Below are 24,895 nucleotides of genomic sequence, written 5' to 3'. Positions count from 1 at the left end.
CGTAAATTATGTTATACACACGCTGTACATGAATTATCATAATAATGTCATTATCATGAAATCCATCAATTAATATCCATAAAGAGATGACAGGATATATTTTGGTTCATTATTTCTTTATTCCTTCCACCATTTTATTCACTCATTATACAAGCATAAACTCCTAGCTATGTTAAAACGGGAATAGTATGTTAAGTGTTCACTCTTTATTAATACGAATGGCACTTATAGACATAAAATAAGTGTGTGATTTCAAGTTAAGTACCAGTACCGACGTTGGTACTATCTCAACAATACCACCTATACAATGATCAAAATCCTGAAAATGAAATCAGTCGTTGTTTGCAGGTTGAATTCAACAATATGGTTCGGTGTAATAATGTAAGAGGTAAAAATGTCAGAAGTAAAAATGTCAGAAGTAAAAATGTCAGAGGTAATCAGATGTCAGACGTAAAAAAAATGTCAATGGTAAGAATATCAGAGGTAAATAACTAAATATTTCAGAGGTAATGTCAGAGGCAAAAAAAAAAGAGACCCGCGGGTCTAGCGCTCACCCGAGTATCGCAAGTTCACCTTTCACGCAGTCACTAATCTAAATTATTCACAGCTCTACTAAAATTTGACCAGGCATTCTCAAGTAGAAGATGAAAATGTACAATAAGGGCCCAAATTTTAAAGATTCCTTAATTTGGGGGGATTGGGCCCCCCTGGGGCCCTCTGGGTGGGGCATGGTGCCCATTTTGATAAATTGAGATCCTGACCCCCTAGGGATGCTACCTGCCAAGTTTGATGAAAATCCATCAAGAAGTTTTCAGGAAGAAGATGAAAATGAACAATTGAGGCCCCTATTTGGACCTTACCAACCTCCCCCCCCCCCCGCCCCCAAGAGGGGCACCCCTGGATCTACTATGAACAAACTTGAAACTACAGTCATTAATGTATTCACTCATAGTATTATCTTAGCTCTATAACTTCTGATTCTAGAGAAGATTTTTAAAGATTCCTTCATTTTGGGGGTTTGGGCCCCCTGGGGGCCCCCTGGGTGGGGCACGGTGCCCATTTTAACAATGTGAGTTCCTAACCCCCTAAGGATGCTACCTGCAAAGTTTGGTGAAAATGGGTCATGGGGTTCTCAAGAAGAAGATGAAAATGTACAATTTAGGCCCCAGTAGGACCCCTCCCCTGGGTCCCAAGGGGGGCACCCCTGATTCTGCCATGAACAAACTTGAAACTACAGTCATCAATGTACCAACTCATAGTATTAACTTAGCTCTATCACTTCTGGTTCTAGAGAAGAAGATTTTTACAGATTCCTTAATTTTGGGGGGTTTGGGCCCTCTGGGGGCCCCCTGGGTGGGGCATGGTGCCCATTTTAACAAATTGAGTTTCTAACCCCCTTAGGGATGCTACCTGCCAAGTTTGATGAAAATCGGTCTGGGGGTTTTCAAGAAGAAGATGAAAATGTAAAAAGTTTACACACGACGGACGACGCACGACGCACGACGCACGACGCACGACGCACGACGCACGACGCACGACGCACGATGCACGACGCACGACGCACGACGGACGCCGGACGAAGGGCGATCGCAATAGCTCACTTGAGCCTTTGGCTCAGGTGAGCTAAAAATGTCAGAAGTAAAAATGTTTTACCTCTGACATTTTTACCTCATTTTTACTTCTGAAATTTTTACCTCTGACATTTTTACTTCTGATATTTTTACGTCTGACATTTTTAAATCTGACATTTTTATTTCTGACATTTTTACCTCTGACAATAATTTTACCTCTGACATTTTTACCTGGCACCAACAAAATGACGTGGTCCCGCCTAGTCTCGAGCACTCTACAGAGTGGATTTGGCGCTATAGAAAATCATATCAATTATTATTACCATTACTATACCTACAGCATCGCCTATTGTGTTGAGCCCTGTGTTGAATGTCGTCTGCTCTGTAGAACCGAGCTTCATTATTCCTGTCGGAATACTCTAGACATAACAATATAAAATCTGTGCATAGAAGCGAAATTATGATCGTTGTATTTTAGAGAGGTTAGAAAATGTGGCACTTTTATCGTTCTTCTTCATCATGTATATTGAACGTTCATGGGGGCATCTTTTTATATTTGACTTGAACCAAGTGCAATGACACCACAAACAATAGCACTGAACTTGAAATCATCACAGTGTATGCTCATAATGATACTGCGTATCGATAATAAATAATACTGTCTTTCTTTATCCACTGCTCTGGCAGAGGGCCCTGCCCTTCTTTACCCTATACAGCGTTTCCCGGTACTCATAAATATTATACAGTGTACATCTCGTCCATGACGTAAAGGCAAGGATAGGGAATCGAACTCGAGACCTCCGAATAAAAGTCGAGAGTCTTATCCACTAAGCCACAGTGCCCCTATTTTTATGATAAAATCAGCCTCTACTCAAAAGCAACAGAGAGCTAAACAATAATTCCTCACTCGTTATAAGAGAAGGATTATCATACTATCATACGCTTCGCAGTGCGGGTAGTGTATACATGAAGCACGCGGCTTCATCGCATTTCAGACATAATGTATGTCCCCGTTTTGAAGAGCACATGTTTATTTTGTGAAATTAACATGTATTAATTCTTCAAATCATACTTTACACTGTGCTGACTGCAAATTTGCAGTTATTCAAATATTCTAATCAAACAAATACAAGTGATGATTATGAAATTTCAACTTCAACACATAACATTGCTCTGCCGAGATCGATTTTACTGGGCTTCAGGCTTCTGAAGCAGCCTATGCTATGAATCTTCAGGAGTAATGAACATGAAAAAGGGGTCTCAGAAGAAGAAGAAGAAGAAGAAGAAGAAGAAAGAAAGAAAAAAAAAAGAAAGAAGAGGAATAGGAGGAGGAGGAAACAAGCTTGCCACATTTGCCGTAAAGTTTGCAAGTGAATAAATGTGTGGCAATAAACATCGCGACTCTTCAGAGAAGTATACGATAGATAAAGAAGAGGAGTGTGCAAATACAGATGTACTGCAATGTAATAACCTTGCACCTGTTGTGAAATATCATGTTAACAACTCTGAGGACCATGCGTATATACCACAAATTCCTTTTCCATCGTACATTATTGTGTAACCTTTGAGTATGGTTGGGCTAACTCTGCTGGTTTATCACCCGATTTGTGCCCAAGATTTGTTTCCTTCCCATCCAGGGGAACAATACATAATCATTCAAATACGATTTTTTTTTTCTGACGACACACATAATTATGCATAATTTCGTACACGAGCAAGTTAAATAGCAGTTTTTAGAATTAAGGTGAAAGATCTCAGTATGAATGAAATGTTATAATGTTTTACCTTTGTGCCAAGTTCAGTGTCGAGAAAACAGCTCGATCAAAACGATGCATTATTAAACATGGTCAAAACAGATTTGACCCATTTCTGATAAAACGTCGTTCCCAAATTGAATTCAAATTCGTAAATATCTCATTCACTCACTACAAATAAGATATCAGTTGGATGGATAACTCATTAATGACGTATAATACACATTGTACTCTCCGAATTCTTTAGACTGGATATCACTGTATAAGATTGTGGTGAGGGATCTCCAGAATTAAATTGGGAAAAAGACTGAATTCTAAATCTATTAGAATGAGATTTTCAATCTAATTTTGGATTGGTCCCTCATCTCAATCTAAAGCATAGTAAAGAATTCAGAGAGTATGAGAAGCGAGATTGGCAACACATTAATCAATTTCGTCTGGAAACAGACAATAATACAAGTAATACATTCACATAAAATGCGAGGAAGGTAAAGTGTAGCCCCTTTCATGAGCCCCAATGTTCTTCTTTAAAATATGTGGTTACACTTGATTTGAAAATAAAAAAGAAATCACAAAACAAGTTTGACGAGAATTGTGAGAAATATGCATGAAAAATAAAGATACTGTACAAGCGTACGTCCTCGTGCAGCCATAAGTTAGCTTGAAAATTTTTCACATATTGTACGGGCGGACCATGTACCAATAACATAATGTAGATAACTGCAAATAACATTTTATTCCATTTCTATGCATGAGTACCCACCACATACGAGCGGGTAATGAGCATGTAACGTTCAAGTCTTCGTCAACGGTCGTGAAGGAATTGACGTACAAACGTGTATCAAAGGTACAGCTTTTTTTTCTTTTAGCGTCGAGATGTAGAACATTCGACATACACTCGACTACAGTCATCGTGATATCAAACGCATATGGAAAAGATATACACAGAGGTATTAGTTCGTAATTTGGAATTTCGCTATAGCAGAGGAGGCATGCTGGAATGTCATCCTCAACAACTGATCTTCCCTTTATTGACACGAATGTAACTGGAAAAGGTAAACATTAAAAGGGAAAATCCATAACAACTGAAAATCAGTCTGAAAAGAAATGGTCAAATATATGACAGGCGAAACAGTGAATTTCTTTTTTATCAAAATCGAATTAAAAGTAAGGAAGTTCGACCACTAATAATTGTGAAACAGTTCTTAAACAATTGACATGAATACGTTTATGAGTGAGCCGATGATGTCATCACCTCACAATTTTCCATTGATCGTGTTCCATTATACCTTTCTACTTCTAATTCTCTAACAATGAAATCAACAGTTGCATGTACAGAGAGAGAAAAACATAAAAAGTGAACGTAATATTCAATCAAACAGATCGGAGAGTCTCATTGGCCATGGTCAGGCTGTCGTACCGAGTCAACGAGATTCTGCCAGTGAATCTCAGGTATCTGTCCATATCTACACTCGATTCGGTTTATATCGTCCATATCCAGCTTCTCGTGCTCGCACAAAGACAACTCAATGGGCAGGATATAACGCCCATCCCTGCGGAACGCCACCCGTGCTGCCTCGCGCATAATGCTACGAGCATCTCTGCCGTCGACGAAATGCGGTGATAGAACCACGATGAAGCGGTAGCTCTCCCGGAGGCACCTTTTAATGGTGACCATTGTGTCTTCGCCTACGTCGAAGTCCCGCTGCTCGATGCAACCGCGCAAGTTACACTCAGCCTCGAGCTTGTTTAAAAGCGCCAGACTCCAGATCTGATCTCTTTCGTGGTAAGATAGAAAGAAGTCGTACTTGTACTGACCCTGAGGGATTGGCTCAATTCGCGGCGGTCTTGAATTTACGTGTTGAGAACATCCGGTCGTCGAAGCTAACCAAAAGTCGTCTTCCTTCAGGAGGCGCACGTAGCCTGGGATGGCATCCCTGTTGTAATGGTCAAAGTCGTCGCTGAAGCTGTCTCCATGAGTGTCCAGAGGTGTCGCCACCAACCTCAGACGGTACTCTTCTGCCTTCCTCTGCAGTATGGCAACGTCCTCCGGACTTTCCTCACTGACGCAACGAATCCACCGTCGGTAGGTCTCCAGCAAGTCGAAATAGTCGTCTTGCTCACTGTCAAGTGCCTTCTTGAATTTGGCCTTGGCCTGCCGGATATTCTTGAGCAGATAGTAGACTTGACCGAGGTCAGAGTAATCGGCGTGAACGATCCTTTCTCCTTGAGCTGTTTCAAACTCTTTCTTGGCCATGTTGAGCAGTTCCGTCCTCGGAGTGACATCGAACTGCGAGCGAATTTCTTCGTCTGTCACCGCATTGTCCTCGTACAAGGACAAATAGAGAACTCCGCGATATCGATGAGCAAACCAAGACCCCAGTCTAGAGATGGAACTGTCTAGGAGTGTCTTCGCTTCCCTATACCTCTTGAGCTTCACATATTCAGCTCCTACTCTTCGAGTTGTGATTTCATACTTATCATCAATCGACAGCCCTTTAATGTAGCAGTCGTCGGCATTCATGGTGGCCAGTTCCGGTGAATCTGGAAATATTCGCTCTAGACTTCGATTATCGGGGTCATGATTGAGCAATATCCCAATGAATACCCAGGACAGGGACAGGTAAGCAGAGCTGGAACTAATTTGAATGACATCATAGAACAGCTTGATTGCTTTCATGTATCCAGACTTAATCTTCGTTTGAAGTACATCTGACACAGTGTCCGATATTTTCCGGAGGTAGAGCATCTGCACGTCCCGGCGATACAGTGCCAGAGCATGATCAAAGAACCACTCAGCTCGCTGAGGACTGTTGCGACAGTAGCGGCCTAGGGTGGCTGCACGCTCCACATATGTCATGTAGCGAAAGCATCTCTTATCCTGTTCGAAGTATCGAATCGCGTGAGCCTTGTCTGCATACGCAAGAGCGCGATGAGGGTAGGTTTCGTAATTGCCATCACGCTTTCCCGACCTCGCGAAAATTGCACGTAATCTCTCCGTGTATGTGTGCGCTTCCCTCCAGCTGTTCTGTTTTTGGAGCAGGTGAACCACGTTACCAAGGGCACATATGTTCTCATGGTCATATCCAAGCACTTCTAAAAAGTACTCTTCAGCCTGTACTTCGTTTCCGAGCTCGTACTCGATGAAACCCTGTAAGTTGCGGACGGCAGTGAAGTATGTGGGTCTGTCATTGTAGTTCCAAGTTTCACTGGCGAGTACATCCTTAAACTTGGAAAGCACCAGCCTGTCAAGCCCCTTTAGTTCTCTCCACATTAGGTGGCAACCGAAATCCCGTATCTGGAGGGTGATGTTATCTGCCTCCTCGGGGAAGAAAACATCGACGTCTCTCTCCGCGGCGTCTTCGATCCCGCCAGCCGCCATGACGCGTCTCTGACGGCAATCGGATGTGTCGGGTATTTGGTGACGAAGAAAATACATGCTCTGGTTGGCTGTAGATCGTCACTCCATAATCCATTGCAAGAAAAACAAGGAGATGGGGCTCATATAACCTGGCAAGCAGGATGCATTCCATGCACAGCGTATCATGGGAGAATCTGAAAGAAAATATGAGAAAGCAAGCCATTATTAATATAATGTATCATAATATTATAGTGACATGAATACTTTGCTATATATTATACTCATAATACTTGATTACGATCATTGTTTTAACAATTAAGAGTAGTTAGTAACAGCCATCGTGTGTAAGAACATTGGAAGTAGATAAAAAGAAGTAGTATCTAAAAAAAAAGATGTGGGAAGTAAAAACGTCTTGACTGCAGGAGTACTGGTACAAAAGGGTGGCGTGAGTCGTAGTACTGGTGGGAGTAAAAGTAGTCATGGCTCCGGATAAAAAACAATCGGCGCCGTTGCTAAAGCCACTCTCTCGAATGTTTACCGTTGCTGATTGTACATGATGGTCAATTTTGTAAGTCTCATTCAATTTCGAAATAAGCCAATTTGGAGTTAGCTCGTGTGCACATGGGTACAAATGACATTTCTGTTTTCTCAGTTGGTTAGGCACTTTCCTCGTTTTCAAAGCAACAAAATTCATATGCTTGCCCGACGTATATTTGGAATTCATCAATCACGTTTAAACAAGGATGTTTAACTTGCGTAAACCAAGCAACCAGAATGGTCAATCAATTAATACTTGGGAAAGCATTCATTCCATTATTTTCCATTGAATGTATCATGGACTGTCAACGAAGGTCTTCTTTTGATCCCATCAGCACCGCCATCTGATTATGTGCATGTAATTGCGCACATTCAGATGTCTGGACAATAACGATTGTGTAATCGGGCATCGTCACTGACCAAAGATTCGAAGAAAATGGCCTTAGGAAGCGTTGAATATCAGTTGCTGCTCATCTGCCCACGAAATAAGCTTGTTTAGATCTGTCTTCAGATCTTCTGGGCCATCGGGTTTCTTGATTCAATTCAATTCAATGTTTTATTTCATTTTTCGACAAGAACATATAAACATCACTTCTTTTTTTTTGTAACAGAAAATCAGGTGCGTAAAACTATGTATGCGTAAAACTTACTTCAAATCACTTGTGTTTTATGATAATGTGTAATTATTGCAAGGTGCTACAAACATTATTGTATATTCTTTTCATCCTACATAGTTTTACGCACCTGATTTTCTGTTACAAAAAAGAAGTGATGTTTATATGTTCTTGTCGAAAAATGAAATAAAACATTGAATTGAATTGATTACTCGATAGAGGATGCAATCTGGTAATGTTTTGAACGAGCTAAAGAAGTGGGCCGGGTACAGACTCTTGTGGTGCTCGCGACTGAACTTGAGTAGAGGTCACGCATTTCTAATCAATGACTACTCTCTAATCTTGAGTTCAGCTAAACCTCAGTCCATCTCACATACTCAGATCACAAATACTCACATTTTATTGTATGATAGTGAAACTATTTTACATACACTGAATGGCACCCCCTCATGACACACACACCTTGTGCTCGAGCTCATCACAGTATAGCTTCGTATAAGAGCTGCTTCAAATGATTACTCTATAAAGGATCAAGGAACTATGCACGCATACCAATCCTATAGGCCTACTTCTGGATGTGATCCGGAGCAACAACCAATATCGATTGAGTCACTTGTTCCTTTTACCATGACGGGCATATCATGGAAAGTTTCTCCATCAAAATACGTTTCCACTCATTTACAAATAATCGATTGCTATAAAAAGAAGGGCAAACGAGAAACGCCGACGAACACGTACAGTAACCCCTTTGGCGGAAGTTATTACATGTGTTACCATGTAGCCACAGCTTCCGTCACGTGTTACCGTGTTCCTGCACGCACAGGAATACCCGTGGATCAATCTTGTGTAGGTCTCACACACTGTTCTCCTTTCTCCAGGAGATTCCGTACATCTCATGACAACTCGGCCATTATTGCACTCCTCTAATGAGTCAATTCTCGTAAAGATAAATCCGACTTTAGAGCACAATAACTTATGGCGGCCATTCACCGGGGGACTTCCGAAGGAGATCAGAAGCACTTTCAATTGGTTATGTAATGACACAGGTGTGTTGCTCTGTCAGGGCATAAATCATCTTTTGTTAGGTCTACTTGAAGTTCCCCAGTTATAAACCGAATTGGTCTATAATTATACTCCACGCATTTGACTACAACAGCCATACACTGTTATACTATACACTGAATAAGGAATGATAATAGCTTTCGAGAATTTAAACACACATGAATTTTTAAATGCTCACAATCCAGGGTGTATCATCTTGCTCGTATATGGAGAAGGTTTTTGAAGGTCATAATGAAAACAACCGCGTTGAAATGTTCTCTGTTGCCATTACATTTTGTTTAGTGTTTTTTTTTTCTTTTATGCACATTATTGTGATTAAGTCACTGGAATAATAGTTACAACTTCAAATGTCATGGATGGCACATCTCACTAATCACGAAAGCAAATCGCAAAATAAATCACAGAGTCATCACACGTATTGATTTCTTCTGGTCCAATAATCTAATGCAATGAGTCTTTTACCTGTACTCTATTCTTTTGAGTGTAAACAACAACTCTTTTCTGCCTCGGACCATATCGTTATTTGTGTATTGTGACGAATGGCGTCCTTTGTGTACGTTAAGAGCATACGAATGACTGCCTTGAGTTTCTACACTGGCGGAGAGGTGCACATGACCGCAGTATGTTCATTCACGCACTTATGACTTTGAATCTCATCTGCTTCCCAGTGTACAGTAACAATAACTCCGAGTTTTGTATAGATTTATCAAAGAGAACAAACACTCTCACACAGTCTAATGCCTCCCCCACTGGGCAGGCCCAGACGGGATTCCTATAGCGTGTGTTTCGCATGACAAAGCACTTCAAATAGTAGAAACGCTATGATCTATTCACTCGCAGCACATTCTGGTATGTGCCCTTGTGCAAATATATATCCCGTCACACATGTCTGCATTTCATGCATGTACAGTCAATAAAGGGGATGGCTAGTAACTGATCAGTGGGAGTCAGTGGGAATGTTGGGGGATGATTGCTCCAATCCTTGTGGGATTCATTTAAAAGAGTGCATTATATACAGTTGTGTGAAAATTATGAGGGGATGAGCATGTCCTCCCCTCACAACTTGTCATAGAGTTTGTACATGAAATTTGAAATTTCCAGTTTTAACGGCCCGTTAACGATCGCCCCGTCACTGTACAGGCATGCTAACTTGGAAACATTAAACTGCACATTAGGCCTACTTGAATATGAGACCATTTTGAAGCAAATAATTTTCACAAAACAATAGATATATAATGTACTCTTCAATAAATCCCACAAGGATTGGAACAATTATCCCCCAGTATTTTCACTAATTCCCACTGATCAGTTACTAACCATCCCCTATATAGCGGTCATTATATACACGAGTATGAAACTGCACAAAAAATCATCTTACAACTCTAAAGCTACATGCTACATCATTTTTTTAACTTCCAGACGATCCAAACAACACTCCACATTGCCTAGCGCTCTTTGAAAATTCATTGTGCGGTATTTCTGTGTCCGGCGTTCAAAACATTTCCGACGTGATGCTGCCTAGCTGGGAGTGCTAAGGTGTACGAGACATATCTCACTTGTTTGAAGTTTCATAAATTGAAATTTACCCGAAAAATGCTCGTATTTCAGTGAAAGCAGATATATTATGGGCCTATACACATCAATGAAAATTCGCACAATCCGTTTAAAAATTATGAATTACGTAGGCCTAACTTTTCTCATGTACTGTCACTGCTGGTAAAGAAGACTATAGGGGATTAGTGATGTCCTAGTATAGGGCAACGGTAAAGAATAAAGAAAATATAAAGAGAATTCAGTATAACTTTAAAGGCATAATTTACCATTTTCAGATGAAACAAAAACCCAGCATTAGTGTTTTAAAATACTTCTTAAATGTGAGTTAGGGACAGAAACAACAACTGTAAAAATTTGAATCCGTACACTGCAAAAAAGTCCGGTGTTAAATATGAAACACCGAGCTGGTGTTAAATCTCCGGTGCTCATTCATGGTGTTAGATTAACACCTCCGGGTGTCATTTCAAAATCTAAAATTGTTTTTTGAATAGTTTCTTAGTTACTGCACTTCTTGTTAATTTTGAACTTCAACAAGACGATAAAGAATTTTCCGATAAAGTACTTGATTTTTGAAAATATGTGTAAACAAATTTACACCACAGTAACACCAGTTGGTATGGTCCCCTACTGAAGCTGGACGGGTGTTATACCATTGCAATTAACACCACCAATATCAAATCAACACCATGCGGTGTCATTATTGAATTAACTCTAGCGCAGTGTCAAAAATATCACCAGCCACAGTGTCAAATTAACACCACGAAGTGCCAGGCGAACACTTTTTAACACCGTCACAATACATTTTCAACACCTGTGGGTGTGGTCCTCTATTGAAGTTTGATCGGTGTTAGATTTAACACCCATGGTGTTAAATCTAACACCGATGTTTTTACAGTGTATAATTGACGTTAATTATTGTTAATACACAAAATGTGAACAATAGTTATGATAAGAATGCTTCCAGACTACACCATCTACAATTATGGTTTATTGAGAAAAATGTTGATATCTCCTTATATTTTAGGCTTTATTGTGAAAATTTGAAATGGTAGAATGTTTTGTGATAGAACAGACCTACACATATGCATCAAATGTGATATCTTGAACATTTTTGAAATCACTGCTCCCAAAGGTAAACTGGACCTTAAAGTTTCTTCTGGTACTTATGAAAAAGCACATACAAGTATGACTTGCCTCATTCAGAAAACAGGGGGCAATAGCCTTACTCTTAACATTGTGTCGATAACAAGTCGACTAAATGTGACTTCTCATTTTTAGCAACTTAATACATTTTAATAGTGGAATTCTCTATCATTTTCTGGCCAAATTACTGAATTCACCGCATCGAGACGAACGTGTATTTTGAAGTACACTAATTCCCTTTTATTGACGGGCGCACTCTCCGAAGGGAATCCATCGTGTGAAAAATTATTAATTATCATAACACATAGGCCTTCTATACTTATTGCATTTAGCATGATGCTTGAACGGCTTTGAATAATATTGGGCTTCTCTGTATATCCATGATTGAGCAGATTCTTGGTCTCGGTACGACAAAAGATCTTAAAAAGGGGAATTCAGGGAGAAAAGAAATACCATTTTTAATTATTCAAGATGTTCTGAATAGCATAACGTGATAGAGGTATCAGTTCGTCAGTTTTGATCGTTTCGCACTTCTTTTGGCATTATTTTAAGACCCGGTGGCGTTGGGATACTATGGAGTGAGGAAAGCAGACACGGGTCGTCTATGACGGGAATCACCGTAATAGTAGAGGCAACTAGGTAATCCCGTGAGATTTTCTGGCCAAATTTATTACCTTGTTTTGGGTTTTTGTTGTTTTGTTTTTGTTTTTGTTTTTTGTTTTTGTTTTGTTTTGTTTTGTTTTTGTTTTTTTGTTTTGTTTTTTTGTTTTTGGGGGGGGGGGGCTAACTTTTTCAATTTGGGCCGGGTGCTGAATCTACAAAAAACAACAACAAACATACAAACTTTGGTTCCGTTCTTTTTTTCAACTACTAATACGTCTTCAGCCGCCATTTTGAATGTCAAAATGGCCGCCATAGCAAACTGTATTTAGACCCATTATCTCACAATGGGAGCATTCTAAAAGTTCAGTCAGATTTGGTGCAAAAGGCATGCTTGTGATGTCAGACATTCTGATGCATCTTCTTCTGATAGTGTGGATCACTTTGATAGGCCGCCATCTTCAAATTCAACATGGCCGTCAAAGCTAAATGTATTTTACCTATATCTTAGCTCGCAATTATCGTAGAAGCTTCAAATTTTCAAGAGTACACATGCTTGTGCATGATGATGTCCAACATTCAACTTTTTTTTTCCAAATTGTTAATTATTAATAGGCCACATTTAAACTATCCGCCATAGAAAAACAAATATACTGACATGCCTTCAACAAATTTTGTATAGCTTTATCACTGATCTCTCTGGAAGTACACAAACAGCCAAAGAATCTAGACAATGCACGTGTATTTGCTGACCGGTGCTATTCGTGGTTTCGAATGTATCCAGCAGCTAGCGATCGAGTCCAGACAACTAATGAATCCATATGCAAGCTATCGGGTCTTTCAGCCCTTTAATATTGAGGTCAACAGTGCATACGTGTACAACTCGTAGGATAGTTGTGATTTTGCAATAAATGCGCCCATTTTCAATCCGGGTGGTATTACTATGATGTACGGTGTACGCCATATCGTCAAGGTCCCATAAGCTTAAAATTTGACATGGTACTACTACTATAATTATACGACTACTACTACTACTACTACTACTACTACACTACTACTATCCTTGACTACTATACTACTACTAGCCTACTACTATACTACTACACTATACTACTGTTACTACTACTGCTACTACTATTATTTTACTTGTACTACTACTACTACTACTCGGGTGTACTACTACTAAACTATTCCTTGCCAATGCTGGTATTATATCCACATATCTATAAGCCTACTGCAAAACGGCGTAATATCTTCCTTTAAAAAAGAAAAGAGAGAGAGAGAAAAAATATACACTAAGGCCTGAAGTCACGAAGGTGGTACAATTGAAACCATGGTTTTAAACCATGGACAATTCGTATGGAGCGCCAAGTGTCGCATGGCCTATTTCGTTACGAAATCAGTCATTTCGTCTACGAAATGAACATTTCGAGCCAAGTGTCGCACGGCCAATTTCGTTACGAAATCAGTCATTTCGTCGACGAAATGAACATTTCGTAGTTCATTTCGATTTCGAAGTTCAGTTCGTGGACGAAAAGACTGATTGCGTAACGAAATTGGCCATGCGACACTTGGCGCTCCATACAAATTGTCCATGGTTAATAAACCATGGTTTTGTACCACCTTCGTGAACAAGAGTTCACCTGTCATGTACAACACACGCGAGTGCCTCTGTGAGCCTCTCTGGTGCTGATCCGTTGGCGCGATATCGCAGAGTGTGAACATGTGACTTTTAATATACAGTTTTACTCCCCGCCGAATGAGACAGCAGCAGAAGAGGGAAAAGATGGTGATGATGAAGAAGAGAAGCTTTTCTCGTCTGACAGGGGAATCTAAGATGGGTCTTCCGTCCAATCCAGCGAAGGGCCTCATTTTGAGGGACATGGACCCGCAGTTCCACACCAACATGGTTTGCCTCCTACTGGGCTTGAGATGAGCACTGTGAAAGTGTAGGTCCGAGAACCTATATTTGGCCATTCCATAACCTAGTCAAGTAGAGTATAAAATGAAGCGAACAGTGCGACAGAAATGCCATCCAAATGGTATTTGAAAGTGTCACATTTAAGATCAGAGATAATTATCAAATGAGGTGAATGTGTTGTAGGGCTCGGGGCAGTACATTAGTTGATCCGGTGAGATCGGCTGGCGACTAACTTGTGGTCAGTTTTGATGGTCAGTCTGCTTTGCATAGACTTACATGTCATTCAAATTATAATGAATGATAATAGCATTCATGACATGTATGAATAATCCTCACCACACATTTTATAGGTACAGTACGCGCAAGCGAGAAAACAATGCCTGCGATGGTCACCGGTTAAAATAATGTGGTTTTTGTATGCTTGGACAGGTTTTGTAGAGCACCAGTCCGGTAGACAGGCCAATCAGGGGAAAGGAGAAGAGCTGGTATGGGCATGTCATGCGATGTCCGTTTATGTCGAAGGTGAAAAAAACATGAGAGGAGAAGGTATGTGGCGGGGTAGGAAACCTCATGAAATATAAGTGTAAATTAGACCCCGTTTACAGTGCGGGGCTGGGCCGAGCCGCGGCCGAGCCCCGCAATTTTGTCCGTTTACACTGCCAGGCTCGGCCGCGCTTTTAAAGGACAAGTTCACCTTCATAGACATGTGGGTTGAGTGAATGCAGCAATATTAGTAGAACACATCAGTGAGAGTTTGAGCTAAATCGGACAATCCGTTAAAAAGTTATGAATTTTTGAAGTTTCTGCTCAGTCACGGCTGGATGAAAAGACTTCTATAGCTTGTGATGTCACATGAGTACAACGATATAAAGAAAGAATAAAGAAAATTCAACATATTCCATTTTTCTCGCATAACAAAAGAACACTCGACTTCTCTCTTTCAGAAGGCAGGGGGAATAATATTACCCTTAACATACGTCAGTAGCAAGTCGAAGAAATGTGCACTTTATTCAAAAAGTAAAGTTTTGTGAAATTCTCGTTTTATTTTCCTTATATAATGTACGCATGTGACATCATACACTGTAGTAGTCTTCTCTTCCAGCAGTGACTGCGCAGATACTTAAAATATTCGTAACTTTTGAACGGGTTGTCCAATTTTCCTCAAACTTTCACTGATGTGTTCCAGTAATATTGCTGCATTCTCTTAATCCTTATGTAGGCCCTATATGAAGGTGGACTTGTCCTTTAATTCAAACCTTTCAACATTTTGTCGTAGTGGCGCTCTGCTTGTAAACAAACAACTGGATTCCGTGGCGACGAAGTCGCCGTTCGGGCAAAGGCCTTTGCCGAAGGAAAAATCCTTTGCAGGACAAAACCACCTTAAACTATACTAGCTTTCGACGTTGAGGGGGTTAAAATCCTGAATAGCGAAATAGTACGGGCAGAGGGTTTGGAAGCCAGACTAAAATTGGCCGCGCATTTGGCCCAGTTTGCGTTTACACTGAGAAAAGGCCGGGCTCAGCCGTGGCTCGGCCGCGGCCGAGACCACCTCCAGGGCGAGGCCAAATGCGAGGCCAATTTTGGCCCCGCATTTGGCCTTTTGCGCGTTTACACTGAAGCGGGGCTGGGCCGAGCCGCGGCCGAGCCGCGGCCGAGCCTCTCACTGTAAACGGGGTCTTAGACCGAATGAGAATTAGCCCAAGCGGTTAACAGCCCAAGTGGTTATTAGACCAAATGGGAATTAAACGAATTGGTAATGGATCAACTGGTGTTAGACCAACTGAACATTAGACGAACTTGTAATAGACCAAGTGCAATAAGACCAACAGGCAAAAAAAAAAAAATACATTAGACTAACTGGCAATTAGACGAAATGGGAATTAGACCAAGTGACGAATAACCCAAGTGGTCATTAAAGACCAACTGGTTAGACCATGTGGCAAGAAGACTAAGTGAGAAGTAGACCAAATAGGTTTAGCCCGAATTGTATTAGCCCAACTGATGAAAGACCAAGTGGGAATAGACCAATAAGTGGCAGTAAACCGGCGTGTGTACGTGAATATATTGCGTGGAGGTTCATGCATTGGAGTTTGGAGGTACTAGTATGGAAACGAGAACTCTAGATGATTTAAGACATTTGCATTTAAAAAAAAACTTCCATAAAGTGGCTATACATGTAATGGGTACAGAATTTATAGCGACTGGGATGAAAAATAAGAATGTTTTCAAAATGTATAACAAATCACAATGAACAAGGGTGTTGACATGGCAGCTTCACCATATAAAGAATGCATTTGACTGAGTGGGGTCTCAAGGAAGCAGAACTAAAGAAGAAAGCATGTATAAATTCTACACAGGCGCACTTGTTAAGCAAGCGGTGTTGTCATGGAATTATAATTGCAACATTTCTGAAATATGTGAGCCTCTTTATCATCCATGTTCAGTGTCATTTGTTTTGAGTTTTTCAGATTATAGGTTTTTGTTCTCGAGGACAAAAATAAATTCCACAAATGTAAACATGGGGCTGTCGATTTATGTAGGCCTATATGTGTGTTATGAATATCGTATGGACTTTCTCTTTAACAGAGGGTAGGATAACTATAGCTCTAAATGAAACTCATTACAAAACCCCAAGGTGCCTTAGCAGCTTATAACCTCACACGTCACTTTTTTTTTTTTGCCTCGGTTATAATCTCCCACGATATACTGAGCTTCTCGGACATAATTATAATCACGTGACGCGTTGCACTTACACACTAAGGTCCTTGTACATTACGTCCAGCCGGGGCGATGTACGCGGAAGTTGACCAGTTTGAAAACACTATATCTCAGATCTATTTAAAGCGCGGAAGTAACTGTCAAATGCACAATCATGCAATATACACAATATACACTTATCATCACAGTTTTACCTCAAAAAGATGATTACAGCAGAAAGGTTGTCACCCTAGCAACGAACATGATGGGTCCGTCAATAACAATTAAACTGATAGCAACAAAGAATAGTATGCAAATATGCATTGTTTTATCTGAGTGTGATGGTTCTGAATATTACATTAGCGTGCAAGTTTAACCGTTCTATTCAACGACGCAAAGCGGAATTGAATAGAACGGTTGAACTTGCACCGAATGTAATATTCGAACCGTCACACGAATGATAAAACGTTGAAAAATTTACACAATACGAGATTTTTTTCGTGACTGAAAAGAACAAAAATAATAATAGTTAAACATGTATGGCCACAAAAACAGCGCCTCTTTAATATCTTAAACAATAATAAAAAAAACTAAATGTTCAACTAAATACAGATGTAGGCCCTACGTATATGATTTGCAGGTTAGAGCATGATCAGAATAAGGCACACCAATTTCCCATATTTTGAACTTGTTGGATTGAATGGGGAAATTAAAAGACGCAGTCAATACTGAAACCTCCTATTAGTATCAGTCACTTATAAGACTCTTGAATGGATTACTATTATAAGCACAATAGTATTTGATATCCAACCGAAGTGGTTTCGCTGCAAGAACATGCCTGTCAGTATTGACGAATCCCTTATAAGCGGTTAAAGGTATTATTTACCAATTTGGAGCAGTGATTTAAACAAAAGTTAATGTTCGAATTATCACATTTCATGCATATAAGTGTAAACTGGTCAGTTATATCACAAAATCCCACCATATAAAAATTTCGCAGTAAAGAGTATAAAATAAAATTATGAAGATATCACTATTTTTCCAATTAAGCATTAGACGGTTTATTCTAGAAACAATTTTAATAATACTATTATTAACATTTTGTATATTTAACAAAACGTGTACTCAACATTGATTATACTGACTAACATTTTTATATTGGTTGTTTCTATCCTTAAGTGCCATTTTAGAACTATTTTGAAGCACTAGAGCTGTGCTTTTGTTTCATCCGTAAATGGTAAATAATGCCTTTAAGAACTTATTTCAAAAGGCTCATTCTAATTTCTATAGACTAAAGAAGTGAATTGATGGTGGGAACTATAGCTCATTGCAATCAGAGGGGAAACCAGACAATGAGTAAGTACACACACACGCACACACACACACACACACACGTCTAGCAAACCCCATACTGAGTAACAAGTACAGTACATTCAGTCAATATTTATACGTAATCGCAGACTAAAATAGCTGCAAAGGTCACGGGACTATAAGTCTTCGCTGGAACGTCTTTTCCAGCGCACTGTTACCTTTCTGTTTAAGCACGGACCATGGTTTAAGGAATGCATGTGGCGTGTAAAGAAGGCATACATCGTCACAAATACATCTTACAAGTTGGACATGCAGCAATCATGAATTGCGAGTGAGCGAGAAAGGGAGAAGGAAGGGGAAAAGAAGTTGGATAGGTGACCTTTCCTATACGGAATGAAAAATACTACACAAGTAACGATAATATCACGTCTCTTTAGCCTATAGCCCGTGTAATGCCATGTACCTTGATTTACCGCAAAACAGAGTTTTGTGTTCCTAGATGTCACTCGTCTGATATACTCAAGCTGTGAACTGTTTTCATGCTTAGTATAATTTTATGAAGAGTTTGATCGAAAAAAAATAAGTTAAGCGCCATTTTAAAACATTTTTTAAGTATAAGTCCTCCATCCGAAACAGCAGAATGAAACCTTTCGATTAATGATTACATACTTTGCCTGTTACACATTACAAGACATATTCTTGAAGTTATGATGAAAAATATTGCATATTTTCTGTTCATTTTCTTTGTATTTTAGGTTTTATTGCAAATCAAGTATTTCATATTGACAAGAATGGAGTTTAATCGTTTTGCGATGAAACTCCTCATGTGTATGAAATATAGGCCCCTATAATTTATAATATAATATAATATAATATAATATAATATAATATAATATAATATCTATATATATATATATATATATATATATATATATATATATATACCGGGTGTCCCAAAAAAAGCGGAACGGTGGATTTTCAGCACCTTGCGTTCTAAAAGTGATATATTTTTTTAACATCATTAGAAAGAGAATCTTCCGCAGAAGACAATGATACCAAAATCATAAAATTTGGTTCAGTACTTTTTATTCTACGCCAATTCCTGAAAATGCAGTCATTTTCAAATTTCGTCGGATTTCTGCGTCTTATGAGATAATAATTTGAGTGCTACACGCGATCCATACGGTGAATATTGTGTAAGCTCAGTGATCCATGTCAACAAAAGATACAGCTTTCACATTGGGCACGGGCCAGAAAAGAAAAAAAAAACCACTGTGTATGTGTGTGTGTGTCTGTGTGTGTGTACGCGCCCAATAGAAAGCGTTATCTTTTGTTGACATGGATCAACGAGCATACACAATTCAACGTATGGAACGCGTGTCGCACCCAAATTTTTATCTCATAAGTCGCAAAAAATTGAAAATGACTGCATTTACAGAAATTGACGTAGAATAAAAAGTACTGAACCAAATTTAATGATTTTGGTATCATAGTCTTCTGCGGAAGATGCTCTTACTAATGATGTCAGAAAATATATCACTTTTAAACCGCAAGGTACTGAAAATCCACCGTTCCGCTTTTTTTGGGACACCCGGTATATATATATACAATGTGTGTGTGTTTATATGCCTATAGTATAATCAAATGTACAGTTCGACATTAGTACTGACCGAGTGGCCCGGGGCCGGTTTCATGGCATTTGCTCTTGCGGCAGTTGCTCCCATGAATTCTGCGCGCTATTTAGAACCAAACGCAAATTCAATACCCACAAACATAACCCTCACCCTAATCCTATCAAGTATATCAAACTAACCTTACAATCCTATCACAACCCTAACTCTAACCCTACGTCCTAGGAGAAAGTCTGTCGCAGGAGCACCTGCCGTGTTACCCGGGGGCCGACGAATAGATGTCTGGCCACCATAATATAAGAAGTGATATGTTTTGATGGGACTATCAATAACTTGTGTATGTGTACATTATTTAGGCATAGATTGTTTTACAAGGAGAAAAACTCGCGGCTCAGTGTTTGATAACCTGTACGCATTTCAGTTAGCTGCCGCGACCAGAGTTGCCAAATATAATCTACATGGCCAAACTCAGTCTGTTTTATTCCAAAACAAGGCCATCCTATTTTTCTTCTCCCGGTCAAAATATTCCGCCATATTTTGTTTTATCAATATCTATCAATAAATCTAAGTATACCCAAATAACATTCAATCAGTTTTTATATAGGCCTATATTTTTATAATTTATTATTTATATTTCATGAATATGTGTCATAGAAAAAGAAATCATGTTTATGCCCCAATTTAACAATGAATATGTTAGACGTAGTGAATTTCGTCGAAGTATGTGGTAAGAAGCCCTTTACCATGCCTGCTAATTTTCACATAGTTATCATGGTTTATATTACACTGTTTCTATTTAATGCTTTAAAATCCACAGTATATGTGTGTGTATGTATGATTAATTTGAAGTTGAAGACTGAATTTTTGCTAGTACTGTGATAATTAATTGTTCTTTCATCCCATCCGATACAGGTATAATGGAATTATGTCTGATATGCAAGCATATTATGAAGTTGTGCATTGCCGAATATAGACATGCTCAGCCACATGATATAATCATTTCGCTTCTGTGTATTATACAATGCGCAATTTTGTACAATCATTTATCATCTCAGTGACCTGCATGTTGTCATTGCCTGTGCAGTAATAATTTCCTTCAACATGTTTTTTTTTTCCCTGATTGCCCTTACAGTGCATGACAATGACGTGCAATCAAACTTCACCTGGGATCTATAAGAGTCAAAAATAAGTCAGAAAACCAATTGCAAGTCAGATATAAGTCAATCAGAATTTAGTATGCAGAGACTTATGTTCAATATTCTGACTTAAATTTGTTTATGTTTGACTTCAGCTATTAGGTAACACAGAACCACGTTATAGTTTCCTGATAGATAAGCTCTCAAATTGATTTAGAAGAGTTAATCATTATCTGGTGTGTCTGGCGACGTAACATGAGCGCGTGTTAGCTGTACTGCCCTACTTTGGCAAAAGGAAGCAACTGACAAAAGTGACATTTCTCGTAAAAGAGCAAAATATGTCTGCCATTTACACTGACGTCAATGGACTATCATGATGTCTTATCTAACATATCTCTTAGTAGGATGAGTGTTTCTGCGTGAAATTTGGCCTGGAAGAAGGGCTCATTATGTAAATTATGAAAACATCAATAACTCAAATTCGGATGGTATGTCACTTGCTTCCTTTTGCCAAAGTAGGGCAGCGTAGCGTTGCCCTGTGAATATTATTGTTCATCAATATCTCCCACTGATTCTCATTTGCCTGTTTGTTTTAACTCGTCTGAAGTCACCATTCACTTCGTCATAAATCCACATTACTTATACTGGCTTATAGTACTGTTAATTAATGTAACACTATGCAGCAAAGTTCAATCACTCCCTATAACAAAATAACTTCGCATCTAAGTAAAAGGCCGCCATCTCCAATCCGAGAAGGAGAGATTGAGAGGGAGGAGAACTATAGCTAGCTAGGTTATGTCGGGTGGTCGTGCTACCCAATGCACTGGTTACAGACTGTGGCGTTGTCCCTTCACGACATGGAGGTGAGACAAACTCCTCGGTGAGACCAGGGAGGTGGGGTGAGACCAGGGAGGTGGGAAGACACGGAACCTCCCTGCTTCACGACGATAATTTACTGCACTACTGTAGCAGGACAGAAAGGGAGGTAAGTCACCATAGGCCTTTACGCAAGGAGGTACTATAGATGGAGGAGTCTAGTCCATTGTGAACTCCTTGCTTAGTCCAAGAAACTTTGATATACTGTGCCTGGGAAAACATCGCTCTCTCCGACGAGTAGTTGCAGAAGTCTCCACTTTTCTTTTTGTTTCCCCTAGTTCGTTTCTCCCTCTGCCTATGTGGCGCCTTAAAAACTTTCTCCCGCATCATGTGGAGAGTGTTTCATTCATTCTTGGTTACATAGCTAGCCCACGTAATGGATTGAGTAGAGTTAACACATGTACCACAAGGTGCAACGACCAAAATGACATATCTTATTCATGAGACGTCTAAAACAAATCTAGATCAAATCTATCAAAAGACCTGATACTACCAATTTACAACTATCACGAATGCAGAAGTGCGGCGACGAACGTACCCGTTCCACCTTACCGTTGACTTAATGCTCGGAAGAACAACTTTATATCCATAAAAATATCAGCAACCTTGGCTCTACAGATTTGGTTAATATCAGATGAAATAATGCTTGGCACCGTAATAGCTTGATACCTCTGAGTTTTATCAATATCATCAAGTAGAATATACATCATGTACTTACCAAATTTGTCGTTGTTACATCCTCTCGATAATATCCACTCTGTTACGCGCTAAAACAGTACCACACACAATCATAACCAAGTGAAAATGCACTCAGTGCGTGTCCGCGCTATCACCCAGACACCTCAATTTCCCCTCCCTGTATTGCCCGGTTTCGTATTGAGATGCTAATCGTTGTGTGCACGCCAGACAGTGTACAGTACTCTATGTGTGTGGAGAGAGAGTTGAAACTGAACTCCAGGCTGTTGCGTGAGGGCATAACACTGCTCAGTGATTGTATAGCGCAGCTATGGCGAGCGACGTGTCCAAGCGTGGCTGATGAACATAGTTTACTCTCGTGGCAAACTCCCTCCGTAAACATCCTTTTTAACGGTGGCAGGTGTTTATAGATTTCATGATGCGAGAAATGTACCATTCCCAGTTCAAAAAGCCAGTTTCTCTCGCAGGTGGATAGTTGTTATCTGACGCACGTTGCTGTGCATGGCATTGTCAATCAAAAAGTCCAGGGCACTGGATCGAACAATCTAAACGCAACGTGTGAGAAATGGCATATCATTCATGTGGAGTCTCGCCATTCAATCGTTGAAATACAAACGAACACACAACTGATCGATTATTTTGTTGAATTGCTGCGGTGCTATATTCGACAGATCTTACAGCATGACTAGATTGACTACACTATACGTCGTCCTTACGAAGTCAGGTTGACACTATTGACTGATCCTGAATTACCACCGGTTATTAACCTATACAGCCGTCAATAGTTTCACATACATAACTTTTTATTGAGCCCGAGACTGGGTTCTAAACATAAATCCAGTCCGTATTTCCATACACATGCACTCAGTGTCCAAACATGACAGCATTTCCAAATATTGATGCAGTCCGGATTTTCCAACGACATGGCAGGCTAAAAAGTAGAGTCGAACCGTTCTTATGTCAGACATCTCTCGGATCGAACTGTAATGTTATAGTTTCGGAAACATTGTATATGCTGAAAAGGTGCATTGCAAATGAAATTAATGACAGTTTTTAAGTTCATACGGTTTACCATAAATTCCACTCATCTAATAAGCGCAGTCTTAGAAGCATGCCGATATTCAAAATCACTTTCTATGAAAAACAGCAGCGACAACAGCAACAGGATATACAACTACATTGTATAATCATTAGCTGACTATAATATATTTTAGCTTTTCTATAAATAGCCAGACCGAACCGTAACAACAACCAAAAAGAGAATACAAAAAATGAAAAGTTGTAAGGCCTATTAATGGTCAAAATAAAACAAAGCGTCTAACGTAAAATGCAATGTTTGTATAATTTTACTAATTATGATTTCTAATAATATAAAGACTCTAGTCTGGAGTATTCTCTTTAGGCGTTCGAGATTGTGTTCAGAGCCTGCAGTATTTCCTGTTCACCATTATTTTACAATCAAGCTGTTCCACAAAATAAATGCATGAAAGCGGAAGATTTTAATATGTTTTAAAAGTCGTTTTATAGGACCAAGGCCTTGTTTGCAGGGATAATGATTTATGACCGAAAACAGTCATTTCTTGCAGTGTGTTTTCTTTGTTTAATTGTTTGCTGGTTTGTTTGTTTGTTTGTTTGTTTGTTACAAAACACCCCATTGCAAAACTATGTAGAACCCGACGGCATACAATTACAGATTACTGCCAGTAATCACTCACTGCTCACCTCTTCTTTTTCTTCTTTTTCATTAGGTAAAAATGTCAGAGGTAAAGATGTTAGAGGTAAAAATATCAGAGGTAATATGTCAGAGGTAAAAATGTCAGAAGTAGACATGTCAGAGGTAAACATGTCAGAATTAATCATGTCAGAGGTAGAAATGTCGGAGGTAAAAATGTCATGACATTTGTATACCTCTGACATTTTAACCTCTGACATTTTACCTCTGACAATATCATACCTCTGACATTTTTACCTCTGACATTTTTACTTCTGACATTTTTACCTCCGACATTTTTACCTCTGACATTATTACACCAAACCTATGTACTATACGTGAGGTGCTTCTCCAATTCATACGTGATCTCCTGTTTATGTCGTAACACTTGTGTTCTTAAGTATAATTATCGTTTCATCGCGCATTATATTGTAATACTATATTGACATAAGACAGGACTCTACAAACACACACACGCACACACACACGTACATACAAACAAACACGCAGACTCATGTGATGCTCTTTTGATTTGATTACGTCATCTTTTGCACAAGACAACAAAAGTTGGATTAGTTGATTCGTTTCTTTTTATGATGTACACTGTCAAGCACCCGACCTTTCTTCAATTTCATATATTTTTGTATACAGTATTATGAGCTTAAAGTTACTTAAACCCATATGCAAGACCCTTTACAAGTAACCCCCCCCCCCACACAC

General features: G+C 39.4%; 2 protein-coding genes across 2 annotated transcripts in view; one reads left to right on the top strand and one right to left on the bottom strand.

The window, feature by feature from the left end:
- Positions 1-1,577: 1,577 nt before the first annotated feature.
- On the bottom strand, positions 1,578-22,830 carry LOC139725708 (uncharacterized). Its single transcript, XM_071636790.1, has 2 exons — positions 22,487-22,830; positions 1,578-6,880 (listed from the first exon to the last, which is right to left on the bottom strand). Exon 2 carries the CDS (start codon positions 6,762-6,764, stop codon positions 4,719-4,721), a length of 2,046 nt encoding a protein of 681 aa, XP_071492891.1. The 5' UTR covers positions 6,765-6,880; positions 22,487-22,830; the 3' UTR covers positions 1,578-4,718.
- LOC139725709 (S-acyl fatty acid synthase thioesterase, medium chain-like) overlaps positions 21,817-24,895 on the top strand; it is a 38,022-nt gene continuing 34,943 nt past the window's right edge. The window contains exon 1 of the mRNA XM_071636792.1: positions 21,817-21,877. The gene's annotated coding sequence lies outside the window, so the exon portion shown is untranslated. The remainder of the gene's footprint in view (positions 21,878-24,895) is intronic.

The sequence above is a fragment of the Diadema antillarum genome, unplaced genomic scaffold (genome assembly GCF_040938485.1).
Source record: "Diadema antillarum isolate AM-2024a unplaced genomic scaffold, OU_Dant_1.0 seq00000054_RagTag, whole genome shotgun sequence".
In the NCBI taxonomy this organism is placed as follows: domain Eukaryota; kingdom Metazoa; phylum Echinodermata; class Echinoidea; order Diadematoida; family Diadematidae; genus Diadema; species Diadema antillarum.
Note: the sequence above shows the minus strand (reverse complement) of the source record. Positions and strands in the feature narration are given on the sequence as shown.

Bases quoted from the DNA above. Each gene is read 5' to 3' on its own strand.
- LOC139725708 (XM_071636790.1), bottom strand. From the start codon at position 6,764: ATGTATTTTCTTCGTCACCAAATACCCGACACATCCGATTGCCGTCAG.